The following is a 19,207-nucleotide window of genomic DNA, read 5'->3' as shown; positions in this document are numbered from 1 at the left end:
GTATTCATGGCTGTATTTATGTATTTTGAACTCTATTTTGAAGTATTGCTTCTTCAGCAGCCACAGTATTCATTGACCTGAGAAGAACACGTACAATCAAGCATCGTAAAACAGATTTCCCCTCACTAATGCACACTAACAGATTTAATGGTGACATAAAATGGTGTAAGTCAAGCATGACACTGTGTCTTTTATGTTTGACAGAAAATTTGTATTGCAGGTACTCTAAATGCCACGTTCCATCTATGACTTTTGCTATGAAACAAGAGAGGCACAGAGTGATTAGACTGAGCAGGGTTGTATTTTGTGTATGAAATGGTTAGCCTCAAGTTGAACTACCACCAGATAAAAGCATTTATGGTATTTAATGGTTGCTATTTAACTCAAGCAAGAAACTGGAATGGCAGTGACATAATAAGCCAAGTTTATTAAATTATTTAAATTTATGGCAAATGTTTTGTGGATACCGTAGATCATTACTAGAGATCAACTTTGAGAACACAAATTATTTAAGTGACCTTAAATTATTCCAGATGTGTAGAGGTCATCCATGAATCAATTATTTGAATTTTGATTTAAAATTACTGTCTTGCACATAAAATGAGTTTACACAACTGGAAGACTGGCAAATTGACTCTTAACCTGATTACCCTGAAAACTGTTTAAGTAGCCACTTCTACCTTTGTCATTTTCATCAAATTTTGCACATTGCTAAGTCTAAAGCAATCAAATTTAATGGTCTAGTAAATATTGTTAATATCATCTGTGCTCCATTTTGATACAAATTTCATGAAATGTTTATGTCTGTAAGGAAAACCACTGTCAAAGATAAGCTTACTTTTCACATTTTTTATTTAACTGTTGAATTCTCAGCATGATCTTACATCAACTAGCGCAGTGATTGTCATTGCAAGTCATACATGGAACAAAGGCATTGCTGTGATTTAAAATCAAGTTCACTGCCTTCCTTGGATTGTCAGTCAAATCTTTGTTGGGAAAACAGGTCATGATGACTTGCAAGCCCCGGTTTCAAAATCCTCAAAGCTTACAGATGATGCCATCTTAAACTGTACAGCATAGCACTGGGGAGTTACTTAATTGGCTACTCACAGGCCATGCACAACCATGTAATAGCACTTATCAATCATACAATTTACAGGCCTGTTCCACCAAGGAATGTTTTGAGGGAGAGACCCTGCAGAAACACACCTTGACTAGCCTAGAGGGTAAGCAACAAATGTATGCAGGCAATAATGGTTGATCTTTCTCCATTCACAGCACACCCTATGTTAACAACTAAGAATTGCATACAGTTTGCAAGTGAGTATAGAAAAAACTATCGAGGGCAATAGAATTATTGGTGAGACTACCATCACTTCAGATACATTTATACACATGGCATACAATCATACCAGTACCATAAAAACATTTTCATAATAGAGTGAGCAAGGCTAGACAAATAAATGAACCAAAGTCATGTTGTGATCATCATTTTCAAAGTTTTTGGCATAACAGTAGCTAATAAAATAGGGAAGCATACATTTCACAACCAAACACGGGTATATTTTCGTGTACAAATATTGTGTAGACACAAAATTAGTATACCCTCTTGACCAATCTGATGTTTCACTACTCAAGAAAGTTCTGTTAGACCTGGCAAATTTTATGAATCATACGTACTAGTAGTCTAGAATTCACATGTACTGGTAGTGTACACATCATATGTACTGGTAGTCCTGAGGGGGCTAAAACAAATTTCAAAAACATTCCAAAATTGACACAAACTGTTTACAAATCTTAAATGAGAAGTTACAGGACTGTGTGTGCACAATAAAGGAATTACGATGACACAGCCATTTGCATATGGAGGTGTGAACTTTTGTTTTTCATTGAAATTGTAAGTTTGTGAATTCTCATAGAATCACCTTGACCATATGATAAATTTGAATAATCATGATGGGCACTTTCGTGACATATGCAAAGAGGGGTAAAATGGTCATACAGTTAACACATTTTGAAACACATGCGTTATCTCCAACAAAAATCAGAACATTTTTTAGTTTATTTTGCGACTCAAGTTTAGTTGATATATATTCACAGATATTATATGGAAGATTCAAAGACAATCAACGCCTGAAACATGGCAAAATTATGGGATTCTGGGACCTAACACAGCACGTCTGATCAGTAGTGTGGCTTTTTTACATTTGCATAGATTTACGATAAGCCGGCTTTTATAGCGGAAGTTTCTGTTTAAAACGTATTAATCGTAAAAAGTACAAGGCACACTACAAAGTATACATTGAGAGATTATACAAATGAAGGCTCATTTAGATGTCAGTTCAAACCATGCAATGTTTGGTGGTTGTGCTGATCCTCTGTATAAAACACCACCAATGATTTCAACATGAGACAAGCATGTGATACTGAAGCTGAGGTTGATACATCAGTAATGGAAATGTATTTGTTTCCAGTACTGTAGCTTCACAGATAATAAATTAAATATGGCCATCTATGCAAGTTCTCTGTGTTGTCAGTTTTATCAATAACTATATGCTTAAATAGTGTCTGCATATGGCTGCAGGCAAAGCATTATTCAAACCTTGGTGCTGATTAATGGGTACAACAGTCTCCTCCCAGAAGAGGGCGCTGTTTACTATTGCCTATCAACTGATAAGTGTATTCAGTTTCATGAACTTCCTTGGTTTCACACCAAACGTCATTGAATTCTTGTGAGATGCTTGGTGATGCTAGCACTACTGTTACTGTACAAACAGTCAAACAATACATATGAACTAAAAGCCTACTATAAACACTTTAAACACAGCCATCAAATGATCAATAACGATTTGATTTCTTTGAAATGTAAACTTAGCAATGAAAGATCACTAGGGTGGAGACAGCTCTATCAACAAGTACTTGTAGACAATACATTTGTTGAACTACTTGCCAAACAACTTCAAAGACATGGCAACTGAGATTTTATAAATTGATCAAACGTTATAAACGATGCATCTTTTCCATCTCTCCTGGGTTGCCAGGTACTTGTGAAAGGTCACTAGTATTGAAGTTGACTTTCACAGATCCCATGTCTCGCTGAACATCACATTAAACTGACCTTCACACTTATATTGAGTGATACATTAGTTACACCAGTTGTTAAAAATACAGGAAATAAAACTCAAATGAAAAAAACCAACCAAGTGTTAAAGTCAAGAGTTACTGCTACTGTCACAGATATCTGTGAAATATATGTATGTACCTACTGTATACCATACTTTATCCCAAATGAATTTAATATAACTTGGAAAAAGTCACTTAAAACAAAGGATACAATCGTTTTGGTTCCTGTAAAGAATCTGGAGCTATAAGGACATCATCAAAGAAACCTAAAGAAACTGAAAGTAGAAAAAGAATCACTACATCCTCAATTTCAATCCAATATTTGTACAAGTCTTGCTCCGAGACTGCTATGATATAATATGATCATATGACATAACACCTACAGAATATTTTACAGACTTGATTATAAAGGTTCTTCAGTGATACATACTGGCTTGGTGATTTCTGTTTGAATTCTGCTACATTGTGAAAATCATACAGAGTGTGTGTGTTGAATATTCATATCAAATGAGTCACAGCAGACATGTTGTTGTCATAATGTTGATTGTGTGTGCCAGTACAAAGTAGTACCTCATGAATTCATTACAGGTTCTGCAGCCTGTGCAATAGCTGACCAAGACAACTAGTGTCACATACATGTACATTGTGTGCATGTACATGCACAGTGGCTGTGTAGAGTCAGGCATGATCTGTCAGCTCTCTGTTGTGTTTTGAATTTTCAAAAAATTACTTCAACACTGTGTACAGCTATCTTCTAATGAACAATTGATTCTTTTGACGGGAAAATCATCATTTTCTGAAACTTGTTGATAAAATTACTGTAAAAATTCTTTTGATTCAACCAGAAATAATGGATTACAAATCTAGAATGGAAGTGATACATGTATGTGCTTACACATTGGCATATAGTGTCCATTTCAAACTGTAAGTTTGTTTGAAACTTGGCTGCAGTCATTTTAATAATGATTAGTACATTAAATATTTATATTCTTATATCTCTTCTTTGGTATCAGAAAAGGTACATTTATTTTATAATGATTTGTAAAACCGCTGATGTGACATAAAGTATACTTACCATGTACTCCATCTCTACTACAGCTTCTGATTTTTCCAATCAGTATTTCATCCATAAATGGTCTGAACACAATGTATCTGAAATGCACCTTGGTGTGTGAAGCCCCATCACCAGGAAATAAGTAGGAATCTTCTAGCTTTGTGATGTCATGTAATGCTATACACAGACCAACATTGTGTACCACCTGTGTACGCAAGCAGAAATGTACAAAGAAAGTTTTCATGGCAGGCTTGACTTAGAGGTATGATTAATACATTTTTCACTTATACAGCTACAGAAAGAAATGCACAAAGAAAGTTTTCTATCCAGGTTTGACTTGGAGATTTGAAAAATACTTTACTTCATTCATACGGACTGATAAAAATTCTGACACTTTACTGTTTGTGTTTGACTCATTCAGCAACAATGGTATTCGTTCTTAAGTCTCACCTCCTTGAAAGTACCAACCAATCAAAATGGATGATAATATGCTGTAGAATGGCTGGCTGTCAACACCAAATTTTCTTTGAGTTTGAAGATGTATTAACAAAAGTGATTTTGGTGCAATGAGCCTTGTTCTTCAAATTTAAGAAATTTGCATTTTGTATGGTTCACCACATGCATATTTGTAAATTTACAGGTATGGGTTTTATTGTTTTATTGAAGTCTCTGTTGAGATTCCTTACAACATCTTCGTTTTCTTTTCTTCTCTAATTCTGTCAAGGCATTCCATTATGAAATACTGACGTTACAAAAGTGATCATGTTAAATTCAATATGTTTGCAAGTGACAGATAAAGCAATCAGTGCAGGTAACATTAGCTCTTGTCTTGAACAGTTTCACGTTTTACTTTTAAAAAAATTCAAAGTGTCACAAACACTGTTGCAAATTCCCATCCCAAATTGAGTATAAACTCCCCTCCTTCCTTTGTGTAACAATCTGGGATGGTACCTTAGCTGATAGGTATATGATGACCGGTCCTTTATAAACATCAAAATCTCAAAATCTCTGTGCTGTACTACTGGAAGGACATTGCCATTTCATCTTAGTATCTTTGCCCTGTCATTTGTCCATTTGCAATGAATGGCCTTCATGTACTTGTCTTGTTTCAGATTTCAAATTCTAAATGTATTATGTACTTTGATAATTCTGTTCTGTTAGCATGTGCTTTGCTTTGGAAAGATTGGACATAGTTTGCATAACAGCCAAACCGATGTTGACAAGCACAAAAGACCGCCTGCAAATGTCAGACAAAGGTTCATACTGGTATGACCAAACTTGAATGCCAATGCTTGATGATTTGTTGTTCGATGATTTGTTGTCAATGAGAGCATTTGTAGCATCACAAAGTTTGCTAATTTATGTGATGTTGCTTTTACATTTAAAATCATACGTTTTTCATGTCCATGTAACTGATAATCAGATATCAATTTATTCATATTCAATTGTTGAGGTGTCACACTTTGATCAAAAAATCAGGCTGTCGAAGTAACGAAGTATAACACAATGTAATGTAATACATCATGTCTCCTTTAACAGGTACATGTACGGTAGTTGTACTGTTAGAACAATAATAAACAGTGGAGCGGCAGAATTTACAACTTCCACAAGTATTAATGTCCCTGGCCTGCTTCCTGCTGCAAATGGAGCAGACATTAACATTTTTGGGTAGCCATTTCAGTTAACTGGCCATTTTGGCGAATTGCTGGTCTGCTATCCTTCCTAAATAATCACATTCTAGATTTGTCAAGTTCTAAAGCTGCTCCATCCATAAAACAGCCATTTCAGGCATGAACTACCTTCTAACTAATAGTTCTGTATTGATATCCAGCCAATAATGAACTTGTGATCAATGTACCAATTCAACAACATAAGTATCCGTTCTGTGATGACCTAGACCTTATCATTTTTCCTGACTGCTTTGGATTGTAAAATTATCTGGTTGTCATGAATAAGTTGATGCTGTCTCTTGCAGGGAAAGTTATGAACAAGCATTTCCTGTCAACGAAATGCATTGCAGAGAGTACGATAAGTAGGAGGGTAAACAAAACAACAGAGAATATGTTGACTGGTTTTTAAAACACAAGCCCAACTGTCAAATCAACCATGAAATTTCAGTCAAGAGCATGGAGGAGGCCAGAGCCAGAGTTTAATTTGAAAAGTCTCTGCACAATTACAACGTTAGGTAAGAATTTAGAAATAAAATTGATTCAGTAGTTCAGATAGGTTCTAGCCAAGCATTTATGACACCTAATGATGACATACATAATATTGGCTGAAATGTTGTAAATCCTGTATCAAATTATCAATATCAGCCCAAGATGTTTCAAGGCAGACAAAAGAAGTGATATTACAGTGTGTGACAAGGAAGTTTTGTTAGGATTTTTTATATGTAGAAAAACGATGTTCTGTTCTCTACAGGCATACCCATTACATTGGTGACGGACACAGTTAAGCACACGCTGCAGTGAAATACACCTACCATGACGAAAATATCACAGTTGAAAAACAGGATTGTATAAAGAACACATCCAGAAAAGGATGGGGGACACACCTGAGGAAGTTTGTGGAGGAGCACAAAGGGCTTTCAAAATTTAAAACTTTAAAAAATTACATATTTTTATAATTACATACATGTAGTCCTGTAAAATGATAACATGTATCTCACTGACAGGTTCTAGGCAAAAAACTAGAGGATGGATATGCCTTGATGGGAAGAAATCGTTCGACAAATCATCTCATGAATGCCTTCCAAGTTTTCTATGGAATTACTCTGTGGAGCACATTGAAAACAGACCAGATATGAACTGAAAATGCTCACGTGTTTCATTATATATTGCAGTTATGTGTAAATTTTAACCTTTGCCACATGTTTGCAACTTCATTGAAAATATTATGATCAACGTAATGAACAATAATCACCGCCGATTAGGTCATGAAGTATACAAATATGTAATTAGCTGAAATAAAAATATCAAAGTTCTTTTACTGCTGTCATTGTATCACCACTTTATATAGCAAGTGTAATTACCGTTGGTCAAGTCCTTCAAGCCATATATTTGTGGTATTTCCGCAAACCGTCAGGGTTTTAAACAGTTTCGATATGGCGGTAAGTTGATTTTCGTTGAATATTTTGCTAGGCAGTGTCTAAACGTTGAAGTAACAGACCTCTGTGATTTTAGGTCGTCTTTATGAAGGTTTATTTTACTTAGAAAACATGATGGAAACTTTAAAAAAGACGCGATTTTGTCTGTGCCTGTGTTAAAGCTAAAGTTAAAGCTGTACAATTGTTGATACATAGGCTTCTGCGCTATTGGTTCGGTTGCAATTTTTTAAAGTTTAATTGGTTTCTATTGACAGTCTGGTCTTAGCTTCGATAAGGGTACATTTTAAATTTCGAAACTATTATCTTCTTGGTTTGTGTGTGTGTGTATGTGTGTGTTTGTGTGTGCATTTTAAGCATGCATTTCAAAACTGGCAGATCGTCCATGTAGCCGACACGAACATGAAGTGTCAAGAATGAGCTACAAAGTCACTATCAGTTTTAAGTTGCTGGTGGAATAAGTCTGTGCCTTTGTATAAATTACTATAAAAATAGTAGAAAATGAGCAACCAGCTGAAAGTTAGTCGAGGAGACCTTAACCGCATATCATTTGCATCTCAGTGTCGGCTACATGGACTGTGTGCCTTTCAAAACTGGCAATCACAAAGAGCTGGGGTAAACAGCTACACCTGGCAAGTTTCCTGTGTATTCTTTGAAAATAGTAACCCATTAACACGTCTTTGTATTAAACTCCCTTTCAATCAAGGTCCCTAAATGGAAAAAACGTTGTTTACAAAATTTGTTTTTGTAACCTTGTCTTTTAATTTATCAAATTTTTGTGATTAAATGCTGCCAAAGTGTCTGAGCAACCACAGTGTTTGTTTTTCTTGACAGATAAATTAAATTTTTTAAATAAATTTTTTGTCAGAATTACTTTTTCGTACACGTTTTCTACGATAAACTGCACTAAACAATACATTCAAGGAAATCATTTGTAATAAAGAATGAAGTCTGTTTAGTTTTGCTATAAAGGTAATACATGTAGTAATTGAATGTCACTTTGATTTCGAGTTCACGTAATATTGGTAAAAAATCACTGTTAATGTTGTTCTGTTTTTATAATTGCAGGGAGTTTACAGCCATGCAGATGACGGAACTGCCTTAGATGAAGACAAGGTTGATGAATACCTGTGTGTTTGGCAGTGGAAATACCAAGGCTACACAACAGTGCCTTTATCAACCAAGATGAAGGGGAAGAAATTACTGGCATCTTTGAAGAGGGATTATATCAATTTCCAGAGAGACGGCAGAGTAGTGCCACTGAATATAGGCATTAGTGCACCAAATCATCCCACTTCATCTTCCAGATTAACAGGACAGGATCAGCACCAGAAAAGAAAAAAAATCTCAGCATCTGTGAAGTCTCCTTCAACAATATCCCCGTCCTCATCTTCATCATCTTCATCATCCGCACCCACTACAGCATCATCTACATCATCTACGTCCCCTACAGCAGCAGCAGTAACACGGCCAGCAATCACAACTCGTATGGACACTCTTTTCAAAGAAATGAACACTGAACATGTACAGTATACTGAACGCTTTCGTTTGAAAGGATGTAATGTCCGACAAAGTTGCCAAAAGGCTTTGAAAAAATGCAGGGATCTAAAGTTGAAGAGAAATGAGATTGAAGTGGAATTGAAACCTGATCCACACAATGCCAGTGATTCTAATGCTATACAGTTCAGAGCATTAATTGATGGTAACTGGTGCCTCATAGGTTTTGTAGCAGTAGCAAAAATACCCAAAGTTAGAGCTGCACTAGCTAAGGGAGAAATCACAAAGCTTGAATTGACTATGCCACAATTTCAAGTAACAGCTGTCATACCAGGTTATTTTGCCTTTGTTTTTGTTACAAAGTATGGTCGTTGGTTGCCAACCGATCCAACTAACACCTATTCTACGCCATTACGCTCTATGAGCTGAGTATTTTGGAAAGTGAATCCAACTGAATTTGTATGCATTTTCTGTACAAATGAAACAGATTATTGCCATTTTCATGTAAATGTTTTATTTCTGTAATAAATAAATTATTGATGAATTCCATATGATATTGTTGCATTGTGAAAAGCAAAGGTGTACAGTATATATGCCACACTTGTCATTTACAGATCTGGTTGAAGTGATAGGGGATCACAACACAATTCTGTTAAAACACCAGTATGGACTTAGAGCCTGCAGCAGTTCAGTCAATTTATGCCACTGAATATGACGTACAACCCGTGCTGGAGGTTCAAGAAGATTCGTTGGAAAAGGTGTACCTGCTGATTTGTCTGATTATGACAACACTGGTATAACCTACAGCATCATCATGGGTTCTACCCAGCGGCAAAAGGAGAAGCTAATAGACTCCAATGGCTACTCTTACACAGTAAAGAGAAGAACTAAGAAAGGTGTCTTATGGAAGTAAGTTAACATTTTTAAACCGAGATTGGTTATTAGATATTTCTACTAGGAAAGCTATTTAGATAATAATTAAATTCAATGGCAAACAAAAGACTGAGTGTTGATTATCACTTCAAACATCCACTAAATGCAAAATCCAGTTATAGGGAGGGATATATATCCTGCACAGCTGACCCTTTGTATTCTGATGACTAATTATATGCTTATATATTAAAACGTATCGTTTATAGAAATAGACAGGAAAATGACCAGAAAGCACCTTTTATCAAATGACATATGGTTCCCATCTATTATACATTTTGTTTCAAAGCTTCAAAAATTATTATTGATCAGTGATTGTGCAATTAAAAAGGACAGTGCAACAAAACAAGTACAAGTAAGTATTACCGTACATTAATAAGCTTATATGTATTCGTATTCATACTTATTTATGTGAACATACTTTTTTTGTGTCTCTAGTTGTTTGAAATGTAATAGCCGTATTTTTTGTCATGAGACAGTTTGGCAACGTGGGAAAGAAGACTTTCAACGTGGCATCCATGACCACATTCATCCATCTCAACCTGGACAGGAAACCGTGTCAAAAATCGTCTCAAGCGTCAAGGCCAAAGCAATCCAGTACCTGTTTGATCCAGCTGAAGAGATTGTTGAGGATGCTCTGCGGATTCACAACATTGATGAGCCACTACCAACAATGCCTGAAGTCAGGAATTTGGCACGAGCTGCAGAACAGACTTCGCCAGAAGTTGCACCTGTAGGACCCATTCTATCTGATGGGATTTCAGCTGTGTGATGACGCTATACCTCCAGGTATTTATGCAGTTATATTCTTGTTACATGGTTATGATTATTTCCACATGATATAGTTATTTCAAAAGTAAAGCAGGGTGCTCACAGAAGCATTAGCATTAGAAAAGATTGTAAATTTGTTTAAGCTTGGGATACCTTTTTTTGTTCTGGAAGAAAGGTTTATGTAAAATTTATTACATCTTATAAATTTGTGCCTGCCAGTATAAATGATTTGATTTGTGTTATGTTCACTATTGTATTGAAAGTAGATTTCCTCAAAAAAGTTGGCAACCATGAACAGTTAGGGCTTATTATTATGCATTTTATTTTTGCATGATAAAAATAATTGTCATTTGTTTTCAATAGTATGCTCATCTGCATCATTTTCAGATTTTATCATTCAGGATGTAGTGAGGAATCGGGCTGGGAGATTACATGTTATCTGTGCAACTCAGCAGCAGTTGGACTTTTTATCTTGAGGGCGCCAATGGTATATTGATGGCACATTCAAGCTGGTAATTACTGAGTATACATTGCTTCTTACAAAAGGACAGCGAAACAAAGCAAGTAAGTAAACTATTGATCTTACCTTACCACTTACCTTACCTACCTATAATCACTTACCGACCAAATTCAGTCACTCAGGGTAATGAAAATGTTAGCTCCCTGTAACATGCTTCTAAATATTACGCCATGTTCGATTTTACTTTTTGTTTGAGAAACATTGTATTAACATTGTCTTGTATAACAGTTAAATATGTCAACACAAATTTCAAGACTTTTCAACTCACTATTCCAGCTTGATATCTGTACACTAATTCATTTAAATAATTCCAGCATATTTAACTCTCACACTGATGATTATTTCTCTCTTATAATATTCCAGGTTCCACTGTGCTTTGTGTTCATGTCAGGTAAGAGTAGGAAAGATTACCAGGCAGTTCTGAATCAAGACGATGCTACCTGAAAGCACTGCCTTACAAGAATGCATGTTGGATTTTGAGGAAGCAATGTGGAGGGCATTGCGGAATGTGTTTCCAGATTTGCAGCTGAAAGGGTGTGCCTTCCACTGGAAGCAGACAGTCTGGAAACACATACAAGCAGCAGGACTCAGACGATGCTACCAAGAAGATGATGCAAGGTTCACGCTTTTGCAGCAACTGATTTCACTTCCATGCCTACCCCATGAAGTCATACAAACATTGTTCTAGAAACTGAAATCTGGGGCTAACACTGAAAAACTTAAAAGAGGTGAGTTCTTAGACAAAAAATTAAAATGTACAGTATTCTGATTGATTGATAACATGACCATTAATTCATTTTCGCCATGGTTTCATTCAATTTATCTAAAATCGGGGTCAAATATATGCATGGTCACCCATTCATTCAGTATCTTTCAATATGTCAAACAATATACGTAGTATCTCGTATCAAACAAAATTCGTGAAAAATGGGCGACTTTGTCCCTTTAACATATTACAAAAAAAGTTCAATTGCTGCAACAATGGGTTGATACTGAAAGTGTCATTTTATTAATCATGAAAATAATGTGAACTTGGTGAGCTAACAAATACAAACACTATTACGACATTAGAACAGCCTGAACAGAGGGTACCCAATTAGCATGTATTTATGAGGATTACATTTGAATTCAGACAGCGCCCTCTAGTCAGAGACTGACCGTTAGTAATTTTTCACAGAGATTTTCATCACTGAATTTTACCGTCATCGTTGGTCAATCGTATCTACTTTGTGGTGATATTAAATGATATTGTTGGTAAGTATTTTGTTAGAATTTCTATGCTGCGAAACTCTCATTTTAACGATATGATGGATTTTTGGGGATTGACCGTAGGCCCAAGTTTAACGATGCCGCAAATACATGGAATGATATTTACGCCCAAAAGAAGTCCTGCGATCGATTTTTCGTGATTTTAGAAATGTTCAGACATAATTTCAGTTTGGCTGGATACAAACTTACAGACATTTAAACTTGACCCGTGAATCGACGTTTCCATCATGGCGGCCTTCACTTCGGACGTACTGTCAGAGCAGGTGTTGCGCTTGTGTAAGCGTTCTAAACAGCACGCTGCATGCTGCATGTGTACGTTGGTTTGGTGACAGCCTGTAGGCCTCAGCTGTAGAGCTTCAGGTGTGTAGGTATATTCCATTTTGAACTTGCAAACTGGGAGCATTAACCTGGTTTTAATAAGTACTTATTTGACTCGAAGCATTTCAAGATACATTTCAGGTTAGCTGTGTGCATGTGTTTCGTGAGCGGTTCGAAACGGCCCAGCAGTGATCACGCAGTTGCACGTGTTCGTATACAGGCTTACAGTGTTGCACTGTAGTCTGTATGTATGCATTTATTTAATTTCGGCCTTGCAAACTGGGAGCATCAACTCAGTTTTAATCAGCAGTTATTTTTATTAGCTATTTACAAAGACTGTGTGTTTCGTTTTGCAGGTACAAGTTGTTGGTTAACAGATACTGGGTTCGTTGTGGTTGAGCATTTCACCTTTCACTGAAAGCTCTCTTTCTCTGAGTCTTTTGTGTGGATGTGGAGAACTTTTTTCATCTGAACTGTGTTAGTTGCATTCAAGTTTTTGTTTGAAGAGTATTTTCTTGTCATTTTCTTTTCATTGATAAAATTATAGGATTTCGTTATCATTATTGGTGTTGTAATTTTCATTTGTTGTATGTATACTCTATAAATATGGTTCAATTAAAATATTCATCTGTTCTGTCAGCAAAAAGTAAGGCTGTCCTGAATAAATATGTGTAATGTATAAACAATGTACAGAATGCCTATCCACTGACATACCAAGGATATTGGGTATCATACATATGCTGGTGAAAACTAGACTGTTTGAAATGTCTCAACATTCGACACTGACAGCTAATTTGAAACTAGCAAAAAGGGCATTTGTCCAGTTTCTTAAGGGTTTCCATACAAGATTTGTCCACTTCCAAAACAACACGATTGTTATGAAAAGAAAATGCATGATAAAAATTTGTGAAATCGTTGGTGGAATGAAATACCATAAAAAATGTTGGAAGAAAGTCAGATCATGTGGTGGACACGGAATCATACAAAGGGCTATTGTGAAACATAAGCGGCAACAAATAGTTAGTTTTATGGGCAAATCAAAGATCCACAGAAAGATTTTCAAAAGAAATATAAACACATACGAAATATTGTTAAAAAAGTTAAAGAAATGTGACAAATATGACAAAACTATACTTAATTGTGGAGACAAGAGGGAAAAAATAAATATTGTTGACAGGAAATCAAGCACTATATACGCGTATGTTCAATCAAATTTGGGGCTACAATTAACAAGAGTTTAAACTGTTCTACCAAGGAAAACCACTATATGACAAAAACACCATTGTGGTCCCTTAATTTTGTGATGTCTATGTCAATGTAAGTGGCCATGGTAGTGGTTAAAGTTGCTTGGAGAACAAGCTCACCCAGATAAAGAGTGGGGCCCATGTTTGAAATGTGGTATTGACAAAGCATCTCCATGGTACCAGTCTACTGAATTTCTAAACTGGTTGATTGAAACATATAATATCGATAAAACATGTTGTCTCTGTCCAAAATGTGTCAGACAAATTGACAGAGCATACGAAGATCGAACTAGCAGTTCCGCTAAAACTGACGGCCGGAAACGAAAAGTCAATTGTCATGTTTTATTTGCTCTGATATTAGTTTGAATAACACAGATGTTGATGACAAAGCATTGTTCATATCTACTTTCAACTTGCAGGTTACTAATGAACAACATTCTATTCCAAGTTCTGTATCTCTCTGTAGAGGCCATTACCAGAGATGGAAGCGGAGATGTGAAGTTCATTGCTGCATGCCCAACTGTCAAATAATTATTGCCGGTAGAATAAGGAATCCACCAGATATAAACATTCTAAATATTTTTTACAGGAACAGGGGGACTATCCTGATCTGAAAATGGACGAAAACGGTACATTATGTCAATCGTGTTATATGAAATTATATTACTGATAGAATTAAAAAGCAACAGGGAAGTACGGTCTCCAAAACGGACGATTTACTTTGTTATAGTTGAAAGACTTAGAGAAAGATGTGAAAACTATTCCACATTAGGAGAATTACAGGAGTATGCTTATTGTAAATTGTTATTGTTTGTAGGCGACAAACTTATTTGTAATGAACCTATCTTGATGACTGAGGTGAAAGAAAAATATGTACAAATTGTAACAAAATTGTACAATGATGACGAACAACACAGTAAACCAATCTCGTACTTCACTGAAAAGTCCTTGTTTTCCCTGAAGAGTGAGTTAACAAAAGTATTCTCTCACCACATTCAATTTTCAACTTTGCAGGAAAAGGGTAAAGTGAACAGAAGATATAGCACTTTAGTTCTCAGATATGGTGTCAACATCAGAGAAGTGCTTCACATACAACATTATAACTCCCTTGCAACAACTCAAAAGTTGCAAGAAAATTGTGAACGTACAGTGTATGGCTAAACAGATCGCGGATGCAACACTGTCCAGGGCTCCCGAGTTTACCTCAATGTTAGGTCTTGTGTGTGATAATATCTGTGAAAGACTTTACGAACAGGCTGCACGAATGATTGAAAAATATAAATCTGTGTCATCCCTTGCTGATATACAATTTAGTGAAGTGGCAAAAGACATTGACCCTGTTCTGTGGAATTTTGTGTTCTTGCTAACACAAAACAAATCTGAAAGATCTAACATGTACTACAAAAACACATTCTGTTGGAATGAGCACTATACATGTATGGGTTTTTATAAAGAAGAGTCGGTGAACAAACACAAAAGATTTTTACGAATACTTTTCAGTGTTTGTCATCTTTTGCTTTTAACAAATAACGAGTGTTCATATTGTTGCTTAGTGATTGTGTTGATGCTTATTCAGGATCAACAAAGTTAATGTCACTGTTGAACTCTTTTGGTATTGTGTCATCCAAGGACACAACTATAGTCCAGTCAAAATAGGGTTAGACCCACCACAAATTGCAACAGAATTTTTTTCTTCAGAATGCATTTCAGAGAGGTACCCAGAACAACATATTAAAAGTTTACTCGAATCCACCTTGGGGAAATATGACTAATTTGCATAAATCAAATATGGCGGCCAACCATCCGACAAAATAACATAATTGGCCATATATCACATATTAAACAAGCTATTTCAGTGATTTCAAAGTCTGACACTAGTTATTAGGCTCAGGGAATCATTTTGGAGGTATAATGTTTCATATAGGCACTTCATTAATTTGCATAATTCCAATATGGCGGCCAACATTCCTACAAAAGACATTTTCGGTCATATACCACGTATTAAACAAGCTATTTCAGTGATTTTAAAGTTAAAAGTATATTTCTTAGGCATGGACAAACGTTTTTCGAGATGCAATGATTTGCATACATTAGGTAATTTGTTAATTTGCATAAATCCAATATGGTGGCCAGCATTCCTACAAAGGATATTGTCGGTCATATACCACGCATTAAACAAGCTATTTCAATGATTTTAAACTTTAATATATTTCTAGGGTATGAAGAAACACTTTTAGTGGTTCAATTTTTACAAAGAACCTTTGATAATTTGCATAAATTAAATATGGCTGCCATATTAATGCCCCATTGCTTAATAGCTTCTCATATAAATAAGGGTTTGGTATAGTGTTTAGCGCTAGGAAACTATCTAGAAGAAACTGTTAAGTCCTTCGACATTCATTTTTAGCTCATATTTGGTATTGATATAAATACCAAAAGAGCTTATATGGTGAGTCTATGGCGTCTGTATGTCTGTATGTAGGTATGTATGTGCGGATGTATGTCCGTCACACGCAAAGGCTCCCATACCGCCAAAGCTACCATCTCAGTATTTGGTGTACAGGTAGATGCAGGAGTTGAGATGTGACGTTGTTTCAGTGTCGAATATATGCCAATGAGGTCAGAAAAAGGGGAAATCCTGCAAATGTGCAGGAGTGGTGGCAATAACTGAAACAGCGCACACATCTGAGTAAGAGGTTTTTGACCTTTAACCTATTTGTATGCAGGGTATCTATTATGTGCGGGAGTGGTGGCAGTAACTGAAACAGCTTATTATTCATTTCCTGTGATTGTTTATGAACTGTGACATATTAACAGACCTGCTCAAACCATGGATGTCTATTTTTGTACATCCATGGTTGAAACATTCTCTGCTATGCATGTTGCTAAAGTTGACCTCCAGTACCTAAAGTTTCAGACGTTATTTACTTTTGTCATTCTTGTTTTTCTGGTTTAAATATTTCTTGTTGTTTTTCTGGTTGTGCAGAAATCATTGTCATAACATCAACGTAGAATTTTCCTGCACTGAACAGATAGAAACAACACTTATTGTTGATCTTTGGTATGTACAAATTCTGATCAAATTTGAGCGACACCGTATAATTGTGGTATTTTTAAAATTTTAATTTTTCTATATATGACGACTGTTAATGATTGTTAGTCTTCTGAATAATATATTCTCTTTCTGAATATAACATTGGATTCATCTGTGTACGGCATTTTCGTAATTTGTATGGGTGTTTAACACTGTACAGTGTCAAAACATGTAATCTGTAATGTTTACTGTTAAAAAAAGACGTGTTCAAAATCTTTAGTTTTTAATTTAGACTGAACCCCCTTTTTATGGATGGGTGCATCTTTCTAAGATCCCCTAGATGACAGGCAAGAAGTCATCACACATAACAGCAAAATACAATAAACACAACAAAGCTTAAAAACAGAAAAAATGATTTGACCAAAATAAAAATGCCATAATTCACACAAATTGAAACTTAGCACTACTGCAAACAATGTCAGATTCATTAAAACTTTACGGACACATAGACTCAAAAAAATCAGAAAACTGCATGCTTTAGCAAAGGCTTACAATTAATCCAAAAACAGAATTCAACTATTACACAGTACAAACAAGTACATCTTGAGTCATTTTTCCAAGTGTCATTTTCTAGATGTACATGCTTGTATCGTGTAACAGTTGGATTCTGCAGGGCTGATGAGTTGTTTGAATTAATTTTAAGCCTTTCTTGAGCATGCAATTTTCAATTTTTTGTGAGTTTATGTGTTGATCAAGTTTTTAAAAGTCTGACATTTTTTGCATCAGAATTTTATTGCAAAAAAATAGTTGTTTTGTTATATAGCATTTAAAAACAATGTGAAAATATTAGAAAATTTGACCCAGCCAGACTAGAGTTATATTCTTTGCAAATCTTGAAATTCTGATAAAAGGGAAGCAGAAATCGGGTGATTTGCATAAATTTGCATAAATTACCCCTTCCTTATCATGCAACTTGCGACTGCTTGCCAAGCTAAAAGGTTAGCCTAACCAATTTTTAATCTTTGGTTAACAAATTAATCAAATGGGATGAATATTTGCAAAAAAATTATTTTGAGCAAAATACGCTGCATTGGATGCAGTGCCCTCATAACAGTTTTTTTCTTGATATTCCGGTTGCTAAAATCTCTACAGAACCTTATTTATATAAGAAGCTATTTGGTCATTAATTTGGCAGCCATATTTAATTTCTTAAACTTATCAAAGTGTCTTTTAAAAACATTGAACCGCAAAAGTTGTTTCTTCATGTTCAAGAAATATATTTAAAACTTCAAAATGGCTGAAATAGATTGTTCAATACATGAATTTGTAGGTATATTGGCCGCCCTATCGGATTTATGCAAATTAACGAAGTGCCAAGGCAAATCATTGCACCTCAAAAATCATTTGTCCATGCCAAAGAAATATACTTTCAACTTTGAAATCACAGAAATAGCTTGTTTAACCCTTTGACTGCTGTAATTATTTACACAAAAATTTTAATGCAATATTTTACCAATTTCTGTGAACTTTTCTGTACGTTTTTTCATAATTTTTGACCAAATGGACATCATTTTCCAGCAGCTACATTTTTTTATATAAATTTTGGCAAAAAGCAGAAAAATTGACTGTGATACATTTTATATAGTTGACAATAATAGACTTTGGCGCCCAAAGGGTTAATACGTGGTATATGACAGAAAATGTCTTTTGTATGTATGTTGGCAACTCTATTGGATTTATGCAAATTAACGAAATACCTAAGTATGCAAATCATTGCATCTCAAAAATTGTTTGTCCATGCCAAAGAAATATACTTTTAACTTTGAGAAATCACAGAAATGGCTTGTTTAACCCTTTGACTGCTGTAATTTTTTACACAAAAATTTTAATGCAATATTTTACCAATTTCTGCGAACTTTTCTGTACGTTTTTTCATAATTTTTGACCAAATGGATATCATTTTCCATCAGCTACATGTTTTTATCAAAATTTTGGCAAAAGGCAGAAAAAATGACTGTGGTACATTTTATAAAGTTGACAAAAATAGACCTTGGCGCCCAAAGGGTTAATACGTGGTATATGACAGAAAATGTCTTTTGTAGGTATGTTGGCCACCATATTGGATTTATGCAAATTAACAAATTACCTATGCAAATCATTGCATCTCGAAAAACGTTTGTCCATGCCTAAGAAATATACTTTTAACTTTAAAATTACTGAAAGAGCTTGTTTAATATGTGGTATATGACCGAAAATGTCTTTTGTAGGAATGTTGGCCGCCATATTGGAATTATGCAAATTAATGAAGTGCCTATATGAAACATTATACCTCCAAAATGATTCC

At 35.2% G+C, this 19,207-nt stretch overlaps 1 protein-coding gene across 1 annotated transcript in view; it reads right to left on the bottom strand.

Annotated features, from left to right (window-relative positions):
• The window catches only part of LOC139150821 (DNA-directed RNA polymerase III subunit RPC8-like), a 36,877-nt gene that overhangs the window by 13,070 nt on the left and 4,600 nt on the right, over positions 1-19,207 (bottom strand). The window contains exons 2-3 of the mRNA XM_070723223.1: positions 4,199-4,382; positions 3,335-3,398 (exon numbers count right to left, since the gene is read on the bottom strand). Of these exons, the coding sequence (XP_070579324.1) occupies positions 3,335-3,398; positions 4,199-4,382 (248 nt within the window). The remainder of the gene's footprint in view (positions 1-3,334; positions 3,399-4,198; positions 4,383-19,207) is intronic.

Source organism: Ptychodera flava, chromosome 15 (assembly GCF_041260155.1).
Source record: "Ptychodera flava strain L36383 chromosome 15, AS_Pfla_20210202, whole genome shotgun sequence".
Taxonomy (NCBI): Eukaryota; Metazoa; Hemichordata; class Enteropneusta; family Ptychoderidae; genus Ptychodera; species Ptychodera flava.
This window is presented reverse-complemented; position numbering and strand designations above follow the sequence as displayed.